This window comes from Suncus etruscus, chromosome 4 (assembly GCF_024139225.1).
Source record: "Suncus etruscus isolate mSunEtr1 chromosome 4, mSunEtr1.pri.cur, whole genome shotgun sequence".
In the NCBI taxonomy this organism is placed as follows: Eukaryota; Metazoa; Chordata; class Mammalia; order Eulipotyphla; family Soricidae; genus Suncus; species Suncus etruscus.
In genome coordinates this window covers 39,089,852-39,108,810 of record NC_064851.1, presented here as the reverse complement: position 1 = coordinate 39,108,810, position 18,959 = coordinate 39,089,852, and the positions used below count along the sequence as shown (strand labels likewise).

At 33.8% G+C, this 18,959-nt stretch overlaps 1 protein-coding gene and 1 non-coding gene across 3 annotated transcripts in view; both read left to right on the top strand.

Annotated features, from left to right (window-relative positions):
• The first annotated feature begins 4,248 nt into the window (after positions 1-4,248).
• ODF2L (outer dense fiber of sperm tails 2 like) overlaps positions 4,249-18,959 on the top strand; it is a 38,285-nt gene continuing 23,574 nt past the window's right edge. Inside the window, exons 1-7 of one of the 2 annotated variants that reach the window (XM_049771250.1) lie at positions 4,249-4,395; positions 7,088-7,220; positions 7,932-8,054; positions 8,152-8,211; positions 8,333-8,404; positions 9,322-9,438; positions 16,793-16,978. In XM_049771250.1, the coding sequence (XP_049627207.1) occupies positions 4,283-4,395; positions 7,088-7,220; positions 7,932-8,054; positions 8,152-8,211; positions 8,333-8,404; positions 9,322-9,438; positions 16,793-16,978 (804 nt within the window). In that variant the 5' untranslated portion in view covers positions 4,249-4,282. The remainder of the gene's footprint in view (positions 4,396-7,087; positions 7,221-7,931; positions 8,055-8,151; positions 8,212-8,332; positions 8,405-9,321; positions 9,439-16,792; positions 16,979-18,959) is intronic. The other variant, XM_049771251.1, reaches the window with a different exon arrangement.
• Positions 9,072-9,202, top strand: LOC126007763 (small nucleolar RNA SNORA38). Its single transcript, XR_007495248.1, has one exon. It is a non-coding gene; the product is annotated as a small nucleolar RNA SNORA38 (small nucleolar RNA).

Here is an 18,959-nt window from a genome sequence, read left to right as displayed (position 1 = left end):
TCCTAGCCTAGATGGGGAATGCTGATCAGAACACTCTCACTGGGCAGAGGCCCTTATTTAGAATTAGTGCTAGAGTAGTAGTGCAGTTTAGGGAAATAACTACACTAGCAACTATCATGACAGTGTTAATGAGAGTTAATGAGAGAAATAGAATGCCTGTCTCAAATATAGGCAGGAGTTCTGGGAGGAGGGAGATGGGGGGCATTGGTGGTGGGAATGTTGCACTGGTGAAAAGGGGTGTTCTTTTTGTGACTGAAATCCAACTATAGCTATGTTTGTAATCACGGTGTTTAAATAAAGATATTATAACAAAAAAAAAATAGAATTAGTGCTAGAGGTCTCACTCTGCTCCTTGGGCTTGCTTCTAAGTTTCTGCTGTGTACTTATCCCAGATGTGGCAGGCCCTGGGACTCCTTAACTAAAGAAGCCTCCAGGAAGCCTCCAGAGTCTTTCCATCCCCTGGGTGTCTCTCTAGGTCCTTGTCTATATCTGCTTTGTTGGATGATAGCTTGCCTGCTGGCAGGACTGCCACTGAAGCAGGAGTAACCTTGAACAGATCACTTAAGCTACCTGTGACTGCATGTGTTCTTATGAAAATGATCACTACAGTGACTGTAATAAGAGGTGAAGGAAATGCAATGCCAAGTGGAGTATGGGTTGTCTGTAGTGGTGCTTGTTTATTTAAAAAAAAGGTTTAAGTGTTTTTGAATGAATGAGGTTCTTGGAATAGTTTAAACAGCACTTAGCTGTGGTTAAAGTAGCAAACAAGACAGAATTTGTCTTTTTACTTTATTATTTTAAAATCTTGTAGTATTTTTTTCTTTTCTGGGGCCACACCCGACAGCGCTCAGGAGTTACTCCGGGCTGGGTGCTCAGAAATCACTCCTGACAGGCTCGGGGGACCATATGGGATGCTGGGATTAAACCCGGGGTGACCAGTGCAAGGCAAATGCCTGACATGCTCTGCTATCACTCTGGGCCCCTGAGCTTGTCTTTTAAAAAAATAATTTGATACTACTCTTCTCTTTAGATTGAGAATGTCATGATCATGCTTTCATTACGTTATTAGCTAAATATGTTTTCTCAACTTTTTTCTCAGATTAAATTTAATTTCTCAGATAAAATTAAAGAACCATGGTTTACAAAGTTATTACTATTTACATTATAGTTATATGATATTTCAACACCAATCAACCAATGTAAACTCCTATCACCAGTGTTACCATACTCATCATTGTCCACTTTGATAGGCACATCAACTTGATAGGCACAACTTAGATTCCTTGGTTCAGTGTTGTTGAGTCTGTGCTTTGGGTTTATAGCTAGATTATCCTCCCACATCAACAATATAATGGAAGTCTGACTCCTGTCCCACCATTAATTCCCTTTCTCATCTTCCTTACTAACTTGATTTCATTCCTTTTTTGTCCTCTTCCTTAAACTCTGTAGTCAAGGGTGATTTAGTCGTCTCCCTTTTAATACATTACATTTTCTCACCAGTTATTCTATATACCACCGATAACATGAAACCACTTTAAGTTTGTCTTTATTTCTGGCTTATTTCATTCATCAGTGAGATACCTTTTAGTTCCAACCAGGTTGCAACAAATTGCTTGATTTTATGCAGCTATGAAGTATTCCATTGTGCCTATTGGCCACACCTTCAGATTTCATTCATTTGTGGTTAGATACCTATTTTAATTCCTTATCTTAGCTATTGTAGTAAGTGCAGCAAAGAATAATGAAATCAAGAACTTTTGTTTTGAAATACTAGTCCCGTGAAGAAAAAAAAAACAAGAAAATTATATAGTAAGATCAGAAGTGAAATAATTTATAACAACTGCTATAGAAATACAAAGAACCTATCTTGACTATTGTGCCAAGTGTTTAAATTAACACAAGTGTACAACTATTCATTCAAATGAATGTTTTGTGTTTTGTGGATATATACCAAGAAGTTGTATTGCGGGGCTATATGGGAGTTCTGGGTTTATTTATTTATTTAATTAATTTTTGAGCTCTCTAGAAATTGAACCAGAGAACAAAACGAACAACAGTTGACAAGGGTTTATTTCTCATCACATTCCTGCCAACCATTCTTTACAGACATTTTTGATATCTGCCATTCTCACTAGCATGAGATTATAATGTCTGTGTTGTTTAGATTTGCATTTCTCTAATCATAGTGACAATGAGAACCTTTTCATATGTATATTGGCCATCTGTATGTTTTGGGGAAAGTGTTTATTTTGCCCCATTTGTATATGGGTTGTTGGATTGTTTTGTTGTTTTGTGAGTGCATTTCAGATCTTGGATATCTGCCCTTTTTTGATGTATGGTGAACAAATATTTTCATATCTAATAAGGTGTCTTTTTGTTATAGCTTGAGTTTCTTTCACTGAACAGGAGTTTTTTAAGTTTTTAAGTGCCTTTTGTTTTTGTTTATTTGCTTTGCTGCTTTTGACACTGGTTTTCTTGTTGAGAATTTCTCTGTGGTCAGTTTTCTGGAGAGTTCTACTGATGTTTTCTTCAATGTATGGTATGGATTCTGGTCTAATTTTGAGATCTTTGATCCATTTTGAGTTGTCTTTTATGAATGGTATAAGATATTGTTCTAGATACTCAAACCTCTTAGGTACAATTGTGAATGGGATTATTTTTAATATCACTCTTCTATTATTTACATGTAGAAAAGTATAAGGATTTCTTTCTTTTATACAAAGAAAACCATAAAACATACTTAAAGAAATAAAGGGGGACATATAGAAAAGAAAATATATTCCCTGCTCATGGACTGGAAGAATTAACATCATTAAAATACTTGGGCAATACTCCCCAAAACAACATACAGATTCAGTGCATCCTTGCAAGGATGCCCATGGAATTTTTCAAAGAACTATATCAACTACTCTTTGATTCTCTTGTTTCTATGTTCTCATTTTACTCTTCAGGTTGTAAAACTTTTGCCTAAATTTCTCTTCAACTGTTCTTTCATCTCCTTTCAGTCTTTCTCTAGGAATTTCTGATTATGATACATTTTTCTTGGCATTATCAATAATTTATCTTATATTCTCTTTTTTCTTTATTTTTTTCCTATTTCTTTTTCTTGCTTGGTATATTTATTTACTGTATCTTCAGTAGTTACAATTTGCCCTTTAGATTCATCCATACTTACATACTTTCTTTATTACTTCTATTTGAACAATTTCTTTCTTTCTTATTTTTTTTTTCCAATCAAGCTTTCTTCAAGTTTATAGGATTTTTGCTCAAATGTCATTTTCAGATTGTTCAGCAGACTTCTTCAGGCAAATTACACAGGTCTGATGTCCCAGTGATCCCTTTGGGTTTTTGTTGTTTTCTGTCATCATCTCTGTGTCCTTCTATTTCCTCATTGTTTTAGATGTTCCATTCACTATTGACAAGGTTTAGACTGGATGTTCTGATGTGGTCTTTGAGTTGAAGTTAGGGATGGGTAGACCAGTAAGTTTGAGGTTTTGTCATAACTGGCCACACATCAAATCTGCTGTTTGGATCTGGAACACCTAATACTTCTCCAAGCCATGCTGTTCTGGGATGGGATGATTGGAGTTGAGGGTTGGTGGGCATTCCTGGATTGCTTCCCCCGTACCTGTTTGTCCACAACTTTATATAATACTAAGAATCTATAACAATAAAAACTATATGGTAAAAGAAGCAGACTTTAAGACCAATGACATAGATCTAAGAGCCCAAACAAGCCCTCAAATGTATCACAAAGGATCTAGGTGCATTAAGGTGATCAAAGAAAATACTTTCAACAAAGTGTTGGAAAAATTGGTTAGCCACATACAATAAAATGAAATTGAGTCCTTCACTCATACTTTCCCATTAGTAAATTCTTAATGGATTAAAGAACACATTAGACCCTAATGTATGTTGACTGGGTGGATGTAGTGAGGACGACAGTTAATTTATGGGTTTTATATCCTTTCTAGTCTGACCTATTTAAGATAATATAATACCAAAAAATTTTCAACATTTATGTGATTATAAAACAATGGAAAATTCTGGAAATTGACCTTAGTAAGTGACTTGCTATATAATTCTGATGTTATTTTGTTATCAAAATAGATTCACTAGCATCTATAATTTCAAATATTTCTGTGCATTATTTTGCCATATCTTTAATTTTTATATATAATTGGGTAATAAAAATACTGAAAATATAATAAATTATTTCCTGCTTTCCAATTTAGTGAAGAAGTCACATTGGATATTGCTTATACAGTCATTTGCCAGATTTATGGAGGAGACCTCAGATGATGGAAGTCACGTAGAAGAACTGTTTTCCTATTTTAAAGCTAGATCAGAGAAGAAATATTTATCAGGGCATGGGAGTGAAAGTCAGATCAGATGGTATTTTTCCAGTAATAACAGGTGATATGTCACTTTCTGGTTTCAGGAATTTGTTTTCCATTTATTGTAAATGCCCTCTTTAAATTTAATATATATACATATACATATATATGCTTAATCTTCTAAGTGTACTACTTATTCAGTGTAAATCAGGTAGTGTTTTACTTTTATTTTTTTTATAATTTTTAAGAGAATAGAGATAGTACTGAGATTAAAGATATTGCCTGGCATGAGGCTGACTCTGGTCAATTCTATATTGGCACTATATGGTCTCTGAGCAATACTAGGAGTGAAACCTGAACATCAAGCTAGAAGTGAACCCTATCCAAGGTGCCCACATTAAAAAAATCTTAAATTGCTTAGTTAAAGTAGCTAAAGTGTTTCTTTAACCTTAAGCACATAAAGTGCTTAATCTTAAAAAGTGAAATTTATTATTAATTACTATATTGCTATATAACTAATGTTTGTCTTTTTTTAACTTCTTTAGAATAAAATGCATTTATTTTTTTGTATTTTTTTATTTATATAACTCATTGCCTTCTTATATGACAATCTTAAAATGCCAGTTACTATTAATAAGATAATTCAGTTGCTAGCTTAACTTATTATAAATTAAAATGTATTGGAATTGGGTACATATACTCATTTCTGACTGTCAATCACGGTTCTATAGAAAGTGTAGGTGTTTATAGCTAGCACCTTCTGAGACTCATCATTTAACCAGTGATGCTTAAGATAAGCCTGGGTGCTTGAGCAACCATCTACTTTGTAATATTCTCTAAGGTGTAATTAATAGTTAATGAGCCACTATAATGTATGGCATAAAGAAAAGGGCTGCCAACTAAAGAAATTTACAATGCATGCCTGCCACAGAAAATTTTCTTTTTAAATAAAAATATTTATAAAGGCTTTCTGAAACTTTTTAAACTTAAGTAAGTTGATGTATTCATGAAACTTCTTTATTCTCAAAGCCAAATTCTTCTGCAATAATACTTTTTCACTTTCACTTGGTTGTCTTTTTTTTTTTGTTTTGTTTTTGGGTTACACCCGGCAGTGTTCAGGGGTTATTCTTGGCTTCATGCTCAGAAATTGCTCCTGGCAAGCACGGGGAACCACATGGGACACCAGGATTCGAACCGATGACCTCCTGCATGAAAGGCAAATGCCTAACCTCCTTGCTATCTCTTGGCTATTCTTTTAGTGAGAAGTCATTTCTTTTTTTCTTCTCTTTTTATTTGCCCCACCCAGCTGTGCTCAGGGGTTACTCTTGGCTCTGCACTCAGGAATTACATCTGGTGAGCTCGGGGGACAATATGATTTGCTGGGGATCGAACATGGTGGGCTGTGTGGAAGGCAAGTACCCTGCCCACTGTACTATCTCTTCAACCCCAACAAGTTATTTCTTAGCAAGAATTTAATGAATTAATTTATTTTTTGGCTTGGGGGCAACACCCAGTGGTGCTCAGGGTCTACTCTGACTTGAGACTCCGGTGCTACATTTCTAGTAGGGAACCAAGAAGTACTGGAACTCTAACTTAACTCAGGCATCCTGTATGCAAAAGCATGTACTACAAGTTTAGAAACATTTTTGTTTGGTTGGGGCAAATTAGCAATGTTTAGGGCTTACTCCTGATAGTTCTCAGGAATCACTCCTGGCCCCGCTTGGGGACCTTGGAGCATTTGCTTTGTAGTCTTGCTTCTGAATTGTTGCTAAACATTCACCAAATCATTCAACCTCTCATTATGTTCATATCACTTCATGTCTGGGTATTCTGCAAATCCATTCCATAAGTTTTCAATATGTGCAGGAGTGACAAGTCAACTGCTACCTGACTGATAAATGTATAAGAAGCATTCTGATTTTAGGTTATCAGTATCAGTACCCCAAATAAATGTATTTACAGTGACACAATAATATCTAGAAAGAAATGTAATCAAATAAATAAATAGCAGGTATTTTTCTTTTCAAAGAAGGGGCATACTCACTTGTGCTAGGGGCTTATTTCTGGCTCTAATCAGGGATCAGTTCTGGCAGGGTTCAGAGGACTTTAAGTGCCAGGTATTGAATTGAGTTAGATATATGAAAAGCAAGTACTTTAGTACCAGTCCTTCAGTTTGTTTTGTATGATTGTAAAGTATTCTAAAACCCAGTGTATCTGTAAAGCTTTAGTTTTCTGTATACCATTTGTTTAGTGTATTTCTATGAAGGAATACATATGCATATTAAATTATTTTACTACCAGACAAGGAATATTGAATAATATAAGTAATACAATTATACAGCAAATTGGCTTTTGTGTTTTATATATTGTCAGAGATTAAAAACTTATTATAGGTACCAGAAAGATAGTACAGCAGATAAAGCCTTGCCTTGCATGTAGCAAACCCAGATTTAATCTCCAGCATTGCTTATAGACCCAAAACACCATCTGGAGTGATGTTTTGCACAGATTAAGGATTAAAATGTCAGGAGCTGGTGTGCCCCCACAAAATCAAATGAACTAAAGTCAAACCTCCATCTTATAGTAAATACAGGAAAATTATGGGTTATATAGAAAATTAAGATATTATTAGTGATAATTAACTGATATATTGTAGAGAGCTAATATGTTTAGTTAGGTTATCCGAATTAACAGTATGCCAGCTCTCCATGACAGATTGAACTTAAATTTTATTTTTCGTACATAATTAGCCTACTCCAGGACATGCTAACTGAAAAATCTGAATTGGAGGCAATTCTCGAGGAAGCTGAGTTGGTGACCTATTCTATGGAATTACTTTTACCAGTATTTAAGGATACCATTGAAGAAATTACTTTTGAAAATGTAAGTATTCATTTTGCAAGCATCTTAATAAGTGAAAAGCTGACATAATCTCCATAATACATTAAATAACATCTCAGTCTTTAAGTTATGCTCATTAATTGTTTTTTATATAAAATACATTTTTAAATTACTTTTCTTTGGCCTTATGCCATTAGTTTCAATTCTTTTCCTAAAAGATGATCTCAGATTTGCAACCGACAGGAAGGCAAGTTAGCAACTATAAGTTAACTCACCTGGAATTGAACTAGACAGTCAATTTTAAAGAAAAATTTTATGACACATGAACTATATTTTCTAGTCTTATGAATAATAGTATACTTCTAAAATTTCCATGTATTAAGGTGTTAATTGGAAACAAAAATGATTGTTTTCTTTTTTTCTTTTTTTTTGTTTTTTTTTCGGGCCACACCCATTTGATGCTCAGGGGTTACTCCTAGCTAAGTGCTCAGATATTGCCCCTGGCTTGGGGGGACCATATGGGACGCCCGGGGGTCAAACTGCGGTGAGGTCCTTCCTTGGCTAGCACTTGCAAGGTAGACACCTTACCTCTAGCGCCACCTCACCGGCCCCGATTGTTTTCTTATTGACAATATTTACCATTACTTTATAAAAAGAATTATTCTTATTAGGAAAAGGTTTTTAGAAAAGTCATATTTTAGAACAATTTAATGCTATTTATTAAAATATGTATATGTTCTTAAATTTTCTCAGGCTACTCTCTCTGCGTCCAACTTGAAGATTTCCCAACAGAAGGAAATATTAACAAAAGAATTAGATACTTTCACGCGAGTAAAACAAGCTTTAGAACATCATCTTAGGACAGAATACCAACAAGTAAGAACACCAAAATATTTCTTGTACTGCTCATTTACGACCTACTTTTCCATGCAAATATTTTTGTAAACACTTAATTGTAATTCTCTCTTCGCAGAGAGGGAATGGCTTATCTGGCATGTTAGAAGAGCTAACTGCTAATGAAAATGAAAATACTGTAAGTCTTTTTAAACTTTGTATATATTCTACTTTTTCTTTGTTTGCAGCATGGTTTTTATCAAATTAGCCAATATTACACAAGTTGTGAATTTCTAACTTTTATTTTAAATTTGTTGAAGAATCTTCAGAAGAAGATACTTGAAAAGGAGAGCTATATACAAGAACTTTATTCTTTGTTTCAGGATGAAAAGGTAAGCAGATTTTGAGTTTTAATATTTTCATATTGTCTTAATATTGATTCCTCCCATTCCACTGCTTTACAACCTTACCTCTGAGTTTCCCAAAATAGATGCAGAGGTTTTAATTTATTTTGATGCAGAGTTTTTGAATTATTTGGATATTTTTAAGTCTTATGAATAAAATTATGATTTCTTTTTTTTTTGTTTGTTTGTTTTTGTTTTTGGGTCATACCCGGCAGCACTCAGGGGTTACTCCTGGCTCTATGCTCAGAAATCACTCCTGGCAGGCTCAGGGACCATTTGGGATGCCAGAATTCGAACCACTATCCTTCAGCATGCAAGGCAAACACCCTACTTCCATGTTATCTCTCCGGCCCCAAATATGATTTCTTTTTAAAAAAAATTTATATTAGTTTTTTAATGGTATTTTTACTCAGGTATAAGAAATTATTGAGAATTAATTTAAAATTTGTATCCTGTCAATTTTAACATAAATTAAGTATTTTTAGTGTTTGTAGAGTAATATAGGATATACCTATAATTTCACTTGTATGAATAAACTAAAATTGAACAATGGAGATAATGTACCAGTCATTAAAAGAGATAATGCATTAGCCATTTAGAAAAACAGGCAGGGAGGAATAAACATTCTTATAGTTTGGCATAAAATATATTTGCACCCTCCAACAAAGGCGTATCTATGGGTCTCTGTCTTTGGATACGTAAGAATTGGAGGTAAAGAGATGTGGACCTGGGGAAATTTGGAGCTAGCTTGCTCCCTGCTAGCCCAAGATCAACAGTCCCACATAGGGATCATAGTTTATTTAAAGTAGAACTCTATTTTTTTATCAACTCTTTAGATCCTGGCTAAATAGGGATAAAGATTAAAAGTAAATGCATTAAATAACATTAATTTTTTTTCATTTTAGGCAAATGCTTTGAAAATAAACCGTTTCTCACATTCTGTAAAAGTAGTACATGAACGACTACAGCACCAAATTCATAAAAGAGAAGCAGATAATGATAAATTGAAAGAACACATAAAGGTTATAAATATATAACCATTTTCATATTTTAAGTAATAAAATTAATTTTTCTTAATTTTGGAATTTGTTACTTGAAAATATTTAAGTCTTACTATGGGAAATGTATATTTGAAATGTGTCTTTTAGACTTCTATACCTCCTAAAGTATAGCTTTAAATTTAAGTATAAAAATTATATCTCTTTTTTTATAGCAATAAAGGATGGATTTGTACAGCTTGAATTATTTAAAAAAGATTTCTATTTACATTTGCTGGGGAATATTTATAAATGTAAAAGAGAATATTTAAATAACATATAAGCATCAAAACCATTGTTAACGTTTGGATTGTACTGTTCTAGTATTTTTATTTTGTATCTATATAGCTACCTCACAGATACTTAGTAAGTTGTAAATGAATGTTTATTATATGCTACTGATAGCAGTAGCTTCAAATCAGTTAATCTAATTTTTTTTATTTTTTATTTATTAATTTTTGGCTACACCTGTTTGATACTTAGGGGTTACTCCTGGCTATGCGCTCAGAAATCCCTCGTGACTTGGGGGGACCAAATGGAACACCAGAGGATCGAACCACAATCCCTCCTAAGATAGCACTTGCAAGGCAGATGTCTTACCTCTAGCACCACTGGTCTGGCCCCCAGTTAACCTAATTTTGAGTGTTTATCTTCTTGTTCAGTTATTAGCAAGATGATTAAGGGAAATCAATCAGTGGTCCTCAAACTGTGGCCCGCGGGCCACATATTGTATTTGTATCTGTTTTGTTTCTTCATTGCAAAATAAGTTATATGCAGTGTGCATAAGAATTCGTTCATAAGTTTTGTTTTTACTATAGTCAGACCCTCCAATGGTCTGAGGGACAGTGAACTGGCCCCCTGTTTAAAAAATTTGAGGACCCCTGGTTCAAACCATGTTTAAATATTCTTTTGGAAGTCACACAATCACTTCGAAGTAAGAATATGAAATTGCTGTGATGATACTAGCTAACTATATTAATTGTCATTTTTGCAAGCTCCAACTTTCAGAAGTGAAGTGTATAAAAATAATCCCTCTATTCAATTTATCTTTGCTTGTGTACTGTGCCAACCTGTACATGCTTCTAATTGCACTTGGAGTTGGATTTTTCTTAGTGACTAAAAACTTTTTGCCATTAAGGGGGATATAAAACATTCCTCTGACGGATGTAAATTTTGTCCTGTATCCACCTACTTGTGGTTTTCAGAAAGGCAATTAGTCCACTTAGATTATTCTCTGTGTTTCTGTCATTGGTATCCAACGGCACTTTTAATGAGCTACAGTTGATAGTGTGCTGCTCTGCTCTAGTATTTTATTTGCCCAGATAGAGAGTATGTGTGCTTTAAGAACTGACATAAGAATCCAGCATAATTTTTCTTACCTCATAAATTTTAATTAGGATTCAAATATCAGTTATGGAAGCTATTGTAAATATTTTATTCAAGTTAAAAATGGAATATTAATTCTTCTTTAAAAGTAGTACATAATTTGTTTAATGTACTATAAAGAGTATATTTAAAGTTCAAATTATATAGCTATTTCCAATCAGGAATTTTTTAATGTAAAGCACTTTATTTACTAAATTCTTTCATAAAAATTGGTTTTGATACTTATAAGGAAAATTTTTTGTTTAAGAATAAAGTGAATAAAAACATGAATAATGATATATCTTCACCTCAAAATATTAGATGTTGTATTATAGTGCTGACTCATTAGATGGCACTGCTCCCATTAAATAAAAATGGATCTTACTTGAAATGAGAAAAATCGGGCACAGTTTAACCAAGAATACCAATGTACTTTTACCAAAAATATAAAATAATACCCTGAACACTTGCCTATGATTCTTTGACCATCATAAAAAATGTTATGAGTTATGTTGGTTTTTTTTTTTTTCATTTTAGAAGGCTCAGAATAATTATCTTTGTTATATTCAGCCAATATAGTTATTTGGGAATAGGAAAAGGAAAATAACAGTTGAATTTAAATGTGTCATTGGTAGCAGATCATTTGGCAAATGAATGTGAGAAGTTCATTATTTCATACTTTGAAATAGTATTGTAAATTATGGTGCCTCAAATATAATAAAAATTTTTTAATGTAATGGAGCTATTTTTAGTAACTCTCTAAAAACCTTAATTATGGAATTTGATAAATCTCATGAGAAAGGCTTGATTGGAGCTTTGCCCAAGAAAAATTTAGTTCACCTTTGGTGTTTGAAGCTTGGTTTTGTTGCTTTTAAGGATAGCAATTTTCATGATGCGGCCCTGACACCCTGTGGTGCCTCAGAGGAATGACAGCAGTTTGCTAGGGCATCTTTCTCCAGACTAGATATTTTGTACTGTCCTTACTTGCTTGGGAAAACCCAACTACTTATTAAGACATTTCATGAGATTTTTAAATTTTAAAATAGATCTTTGTGTTTAATATGGTCAGAGGTAATCTCCTCTAATGTTAAGGAAAAAAACACAGAAAATATTAAATCAATTAGAGTGACACTTTTCTAAGATCTCAATGAAATAAAGCTCATGGAAAGAAAGACAATTCTTGGCTTGAGAAGACTCAATAAGATTTTTTGAAACAGTGCTTTGATTCTTTCATTCTCCTTGATCATTTTTAAAGATATGAATTATTTTTATCTTATTTAGTTAGTGTATCTATATACTTAAGTTATACATCTCATATCTAAGTATATACAAGTATAATACTTAAGCATGTGTATTTACATATATACTTAAAATATATTAACACATGGGGGCCGGAGAGATAGCATGGAGGTTAGGCATTTGCCTTTCTTGCAGAAGGTCATTGGTTCGAATCCCGGCATCCCATATGGTCCCCTGAGCCTGCCAGGAGTGATTTCTGAGCGTGGAGCCAAGAGTAATCCCTGAGTGCTGCCGGGTGTGACTCTAAAACCAATATATGTATATTAACACACTATCATGAGTATTAGTATAAATTTTCTTGATAATAGAGCTAATTAGAAAAGCTTTCTTGTTTACTGTGATTTGATTTTTTAAAAAATAAAATTTTATGAATGGGAGTCTAAAATATAAATTCTGTAATAATTAATTTTTTCAGTATTATGCATCTTTCAAAAAATATAGTAACATAAAAATATAGTAACATACAATATTTTTTTATAATTAGGTAATAGCTAAAATAGCTTAAATTATATCTTGTACCACCCCTGGTACTAGATGTGGAATTTACCACTCCTGGTACTAGTAGATACTAGACCTACTTTTAATTTTTTTTTTTTTTTTTTTGGTTTTTGGGCCACACCCGGCATTGCTCAGGGGTTACTCCTGGCTGTCTGCTCAGAAATAGCTCCTGGCAGGCACAGGGGACCATATGGGACACCGGGATTCGAACCAACCACCTTTGGTCCTGGATTGGCTGCTTGCAAGGCAAACGCCGCTGTGCTGTCTCTCTGGGCCCCTACTTTTAATTTTCTAAAGAAATTACCACACTTTTTCACAGCATCTAGGCCAGTTTGCATTCCCACCAATAACCTGTGAGGTTTCCAATGCTAGCTCATTTTAATTTTGATTTGCATTTCTCTTAACAACTGATACTGGATTTTTTTCAGTTGCCTATTGGCTTTCTTTTTTTTTTTTTTTTTTAGAACTATTTAATTCTGCCATTTTTTTTTGCTGGGGTTGTTTTACAGGTTTTATTATTTTTATATATCTTAGATATTCAACTTAGATATATGGTATGCAAATAACTTCTCACATCATGATAGTTTTTTCCACTGTATAGTAGCTTTTTGGCTTCTGAAATAGTCCTATTTGCTTTTTTTTTTTTAACGTTTTGTATCTTTGTCTTGGAATCAACTCCTCAAAGACATTTTGTAAGCCAATAACATGTATTGCCTATATTTTCTTTATATGTTTTTGGTTAGAGGTCTGATATCTGAGTCTAGTTAATTTTAGTTGATTTTTTTTTTTTTTTTGTGCAGGGTGTGAGATAATGATCCAGTTTAATTTGTTGGCATGTGATTATCTAGTTTTCCCAGTACCATTTATGGAGATTTTTTTCCAATTTTATGCTTAGTTGCTTTGTCTTGAATTATTTGTTCATATATATGTGGGTTTATTTCTAAACACATTTATTCCATTGATCTATCTAATTTTTAGTATAATACCATGGAAGTAGTACAGTACATGGATTTCTATAGCTTTATATTATAGCTTGAAGTTGGGAAACATAATTGTTACTATTAAAGAATTAAATTATGGGGCCGGAGAGATAGCATAGAGGTAAGGCGTTTACTTTTCAAGCAGAAGGTCATTGGTTCAAATCCCGGCGTCCCAAATGGTCCCCCGTGCCTGCCAGGAGCAATTTCTGATTACGGAGCCAGGTAAAACCCCTGAGCACTGCCGGGTGTGACCCAAAAACCACACATACACACACAAATTAAATTATTACGTAAATCTTGACATTCTTACATAGATTACGCTTGATGCTTTAGATATACTATCTTAAAATAATTAAAAAATAGACGTGTTAAATTTCACACCTAATTATTTCTCTCCACGTAGCCTAATATTTTGTGTCTAGTTAGATCACCAAGAGTTGTGTCTAGGAAACAATCATGTTTATTAAGACCGTCAGACTCATGGTAATAATATGCCTTCAAACATCTTTTTACTGACCACTTAAGGATCTGGTAGTCATTCATTCATATAAACTTGTTTAGTCTTGGAATAATAACTTCCATAAGCTTTACTCTTTGGATTAAACAGTCCTTGATATAACTCAACTGCCAAGGCATTCCCTTAATTTTTAGTAAATTCTAATCTCATAAATCAGCCTGTACATTTTATATCCTTGATTGTAAGTTTTGATCTTTTTAACTTGTCATATATATTAATGAGTCCTAATATATTAAGGGAATGACTGCTTCCTTTGAACTTTGTGGACATATTGTTTTAATTATCTTTTACCCAATTATGATTGTCTAAAATTTTTTTTTTGGTTTGCGTTCCACACCCAGAAGTGCTCAGGGCTTTTCCTGGCTCTTCACTCAGGAATTACTCTTGGTGAGGCTTAGGAGACCATATCAGGTACCAGGGATGAAATACAAGTGGAACCTGTGCAACGCTAGTGCCTAAGTTACTTTGCTATCTCTCTGACCCCAGATTGTTTTAATATGCAATAGCCAGTACTATTATATTATTCTTTTGTTTCTAGAAGCTGTTTTAATAATCTTTAGGACTTTCTAAATGGAGTATCATTCATCTGCAAGTACTTTAAGTTCTATATTGAATAGAAATGGCAAGAGTGGACAACCTTGTCATGTGCCAGATCTTAGAGGAAAGGCTTTTAGTTTTTACCATTGACTATAATGTTTTCCATAGGCTTTGACCATATTGAAGAAAGTTCCTTCAATTCCCTTCTTGTTGAGAGGGTTTTTTTCTTTTTGGGCCACACCCAGTGACGCTCAGGGGTTAACTCCTGGCTATGCACTCAGAAATTGCTACTGGCTTGGGGGACCATATGGAATACCAAGGGATCAAACTGCAGTTTGTCCTAGGTTAGCATGTGCAAGGCAAATGCCTTACTGCTTGCACCACCATTCCTGCCCCAAGAGTGTGTTTTTGGTTTTTTTTTTTATCATGAACGGATGCTGGACCTTTTCAAATATTTTCTCAGCATCTATTGCTATGGTTATATGGTTTTTCTTTTATTGATGTGACATTGATTAAATTGCATATGTTAAATTACTCTTGCATCTCTGGAATGAATCCTACTTGGTCATGGTGTATGACCTCCTTGATTAATTTTTGGATTTTATTTCTAGTATTTTGATGATTTTGCATCTTTTTTTTTTTTTTTTGTGGTGTCCCTGTCTACTTTTGGTATCAGAATTTTGTTAGAATACCCTGATAGTCATAGAAACTTTATAGAAACTTTTTGGACATGTTTCTGTTTCTTCAGTTTCCTAGAAAGACCTTTAAAGGATTGGCAGCAGGTCCTCTTTAAAGGTTTGGAAGAATTTACTAGGGAATATTTCTGGGCCTGAGTTTTTGTGTTTTGGAAGCTTTTTGTTTACCATTTCAATTTTCTTGATAGTTAAGGTCTGTTTAGGCATTCCAGATCATCTTGATTTAACCTTTGCAGAGTATAAGGATTCATCCATTTCTTACAGTTTTCTCATTTTGTGGCATAAAGATCCTCAAAGTAATCTCTGGTTACCCTTTGAATTTCTGTAGTATCTGTTGTGACATCTCTTTCATTTCTGATTCAGTTTAGCTCTCTGTGAATCCTGCAAATGGTTTATCGATTTTGATTATTTTTTTTATAAGAACCAACTCTTTCAATGATATTTTGGATTATTTTAGGGTGTTCATTTTATTAATTTTTGCTCCAAGTTTTATGATTTCCTTCCTCTTTCTCACTTTTGTCTCATTTTATTAGTCATTTTCAAGGTTTTTTTTTAAGCTATATCAGTAAGTTATTTATGTAGGCCCTTTCTTTTTTACTGATGCTTGAAAAACTATACATTTTCCTCTTAAAACTGCTTTTGCTTTGTCATACAATTTATGTCTTTATTTGCATTTGTTTCCAGAAATATTTTGATTTCTTCTCTGATCCACTGATTGTTCAGTAGTGAACTGTTTAATTTTCGGGTGTTAAAGTTACTTCTCTTTTTCTGTTTGTAATTCACTTCTATTTTCAATGTACCATAGTCTGTAAAGATAGTTTATACAATTTATATTCTTTTGATTTGATGGAGTTACATGTTGTTGCTATTGCTCTAGCCCCACATTTAGTTTTTTTTTCTTCTTCTTCTGGGCCACACTCAGCTGCACTCAGGGATTACTCCTGGCTCTGAGCTTAGGAATCACTCCTGGCAGGCTCAGGGGACCATATGGTATGCCGGGATAGAACCCAGGTCTAACCCAGGTCGGCATCATGCAAGGCAAAGGCCCCACTGCAGCGTCATAACTCCAGCCCCAAGTTTAGTATTTTGTTTTGTTTTTGGTTTTGTTTTTTTGGGGGGGTCACACTCAGAGACTCTCAGGCTTTACTCCTGGATCTGTGCTCAGAAGTCGCTCTTGGCTGGCTCAGGGGATGCCGGGATTCGAACCGGGTCCATTCTGTGTTGGCCAGGTGCAAGACAAATGGCTGTGCTATCGCGCCGGCCCTAAAGTTTAGTATTTTTAATATGCATTTTATAACTTATTAGTTTATGAAATTATCTTTACAGTTTTTATTTTATTAATCTTACAATAATCACTGTAAAATTTTATGTGGAAAACCATTTATACATTTTACAATGTTTACAGAAACATTAAAATTTTAAAATACTTTAAATTCCATTTTTTTTAGACTTTAGAAACCAAGATAGCTGACTGGAACTTGCAGCTGAAAAGGAACAAGCATGAGACTGTAGCAATGAAATTATCTAGTAAAAAAAAAGCTATAGTTCTAAAAAAAGCATCTAAAGCATACAAACAGAAACTTGAATATCTTACCAGAAACATGGAAAAGCTAAATTCCCAAATTAGAAACCAAGTAAGTATATACATTCCTTCTTAAGAACTACTTTATGGACTTAATTTATATCATTTTATTGTTCCTTTGCTTTCATCTTTCTTTTGAAAGATTACCTAAAAGGTCAAAATTCACAAATTGAATGATATCACCATCTATTTGGGAACTTTATAGCCAACTCAGTAAGGCTAACATCTAACATGTAAATTTATCTTTGGAAATTTACAGTGTTTATGAATGTTAAGACCCTGCTCAGGCCTTCAGTAAAGCTTTGTAAAGAAGGTTATTGAACTTACTCAAGAGTTTCCCACCATTTATTTAACCATAAGACTCACCCACAAAGCAACTCTTGGAACTTGTTCTAAGGAGCACCAGTTTGGGAAATGCTGCTTTATGTTATTAGACCATATGACTCTCTTCATTAATTCAGTTCACTTAAATTCTGTATTGCATTTAAAACCATATGCTGACGTAAACACACCATGTGAAAGTTATCTTTGAGTATAGTATTAAGTTGAAAATTAACTTAGTGCTTTGTTGTTTGACTAATTATTATATTTATTTGATTACCAATGAAAAACTACTGTTTTTAATGTCTCATCTCTTAAGAACTTTTCTTAAGGCTTACAGAATTATTAGATGCTTTTTGAAATGAAAACAGACTTGCATAAAAGCAGTATAAACAAAACTTAGTGTTTTATAAGTTCAAATGTTAATATGTTAAGACTTTAATATTTAACCTGCATCCATAAACATTTAAAAAATAAAGTAAGGACTAAGTTCATAATTTAAATAATTATAGACTTTCTTTAATGTTTGAATGATAAAAATGAATCAAGTCTTGAACATTTTAAGAACTCTAAAAACTTTATTGCACTTTACTACCTAATAATTTTATGTTTATGTCAGATAAAAATTTTTAGTTACCGTGTTTTACAAGTTCATGATACTACCAATGAAAAGTTTTGTGAATATGATATTTCAACACCTCAGTCTCCCATGAGTGTCTTTTTCCTTCCATCATTGTCTTAGGTCCTCTTCATTCCTTACCCCATCCTTCCCAATGCCCCATCACTGTTAGAGTCATCTTCATTCCTTACCCCGTTCTTCCCAATGCCCCCCAACACTGTTAGGGTAAGATCAGCTCAGTAAAACAGTACTCTGGTTCTTTTTCTTTTTTTCTTTTTTTTTGATTTTGGACCACACCCAGTGATGCTCAGGGGTTACTCCTGGCTATGCGCTCAGAAATTGCTCCTGGCTTGGAGGACCATATGGGATGCTTGGGGATAGAACCACCGTCCATCCTGGGCCAGCTGTGTGCAAGGCAAATGCCCTACTTCTGCGCCATCACTACAGCCCTGTTTCTTTTGGCCTGATGTTATTCCCTTACTATGTTTTTTTATATCCTATACCTGAGAGAGATCATTCTGCATCTGTCTCTCTCTGGGTGACTTTACTTAGCATGTTATCCTTCAGTTCCATCCAACTGGCATATTGGTATAGTTTCCAGATTTTGGCTATCATGAATAGTTATACTAATACATGCATGAAGTTCATTGAGAGAACACAGTTTACCAGGGAGACTCTAATGATGACACTTAGGAAGATAATATGAGAGACTGAACTACATCCTAATTTAGACAGAACCCAAGGAATCAAGCTCATTTGTACCAAATGCAAGAATGTACCAGATGAAATATCAACCTGGTCTTTATGCCAGGTAGCTCTTTGCTAATTTCTTATTTTTAAGTTTCTATATGTAGGTGGTATCTAGTATAGAAGGTATTTTCTTTGGTGCCAATTCTCTACTCTGCTGGCAACTAATTTAAAACAATTCTGTGATCCAAAATCACCCTAAGAAGATATCCTACAGCCTTATATTATGCAGTCATGACCTTAAGGAGGTTCAGTGTGGTTGCACAGAGTTCTGGAAAAGTATCATATTGTATATTTATCCGTCAAGGAACTCCAAGTCAAGGAAGAAAGGATCTTACACATTATG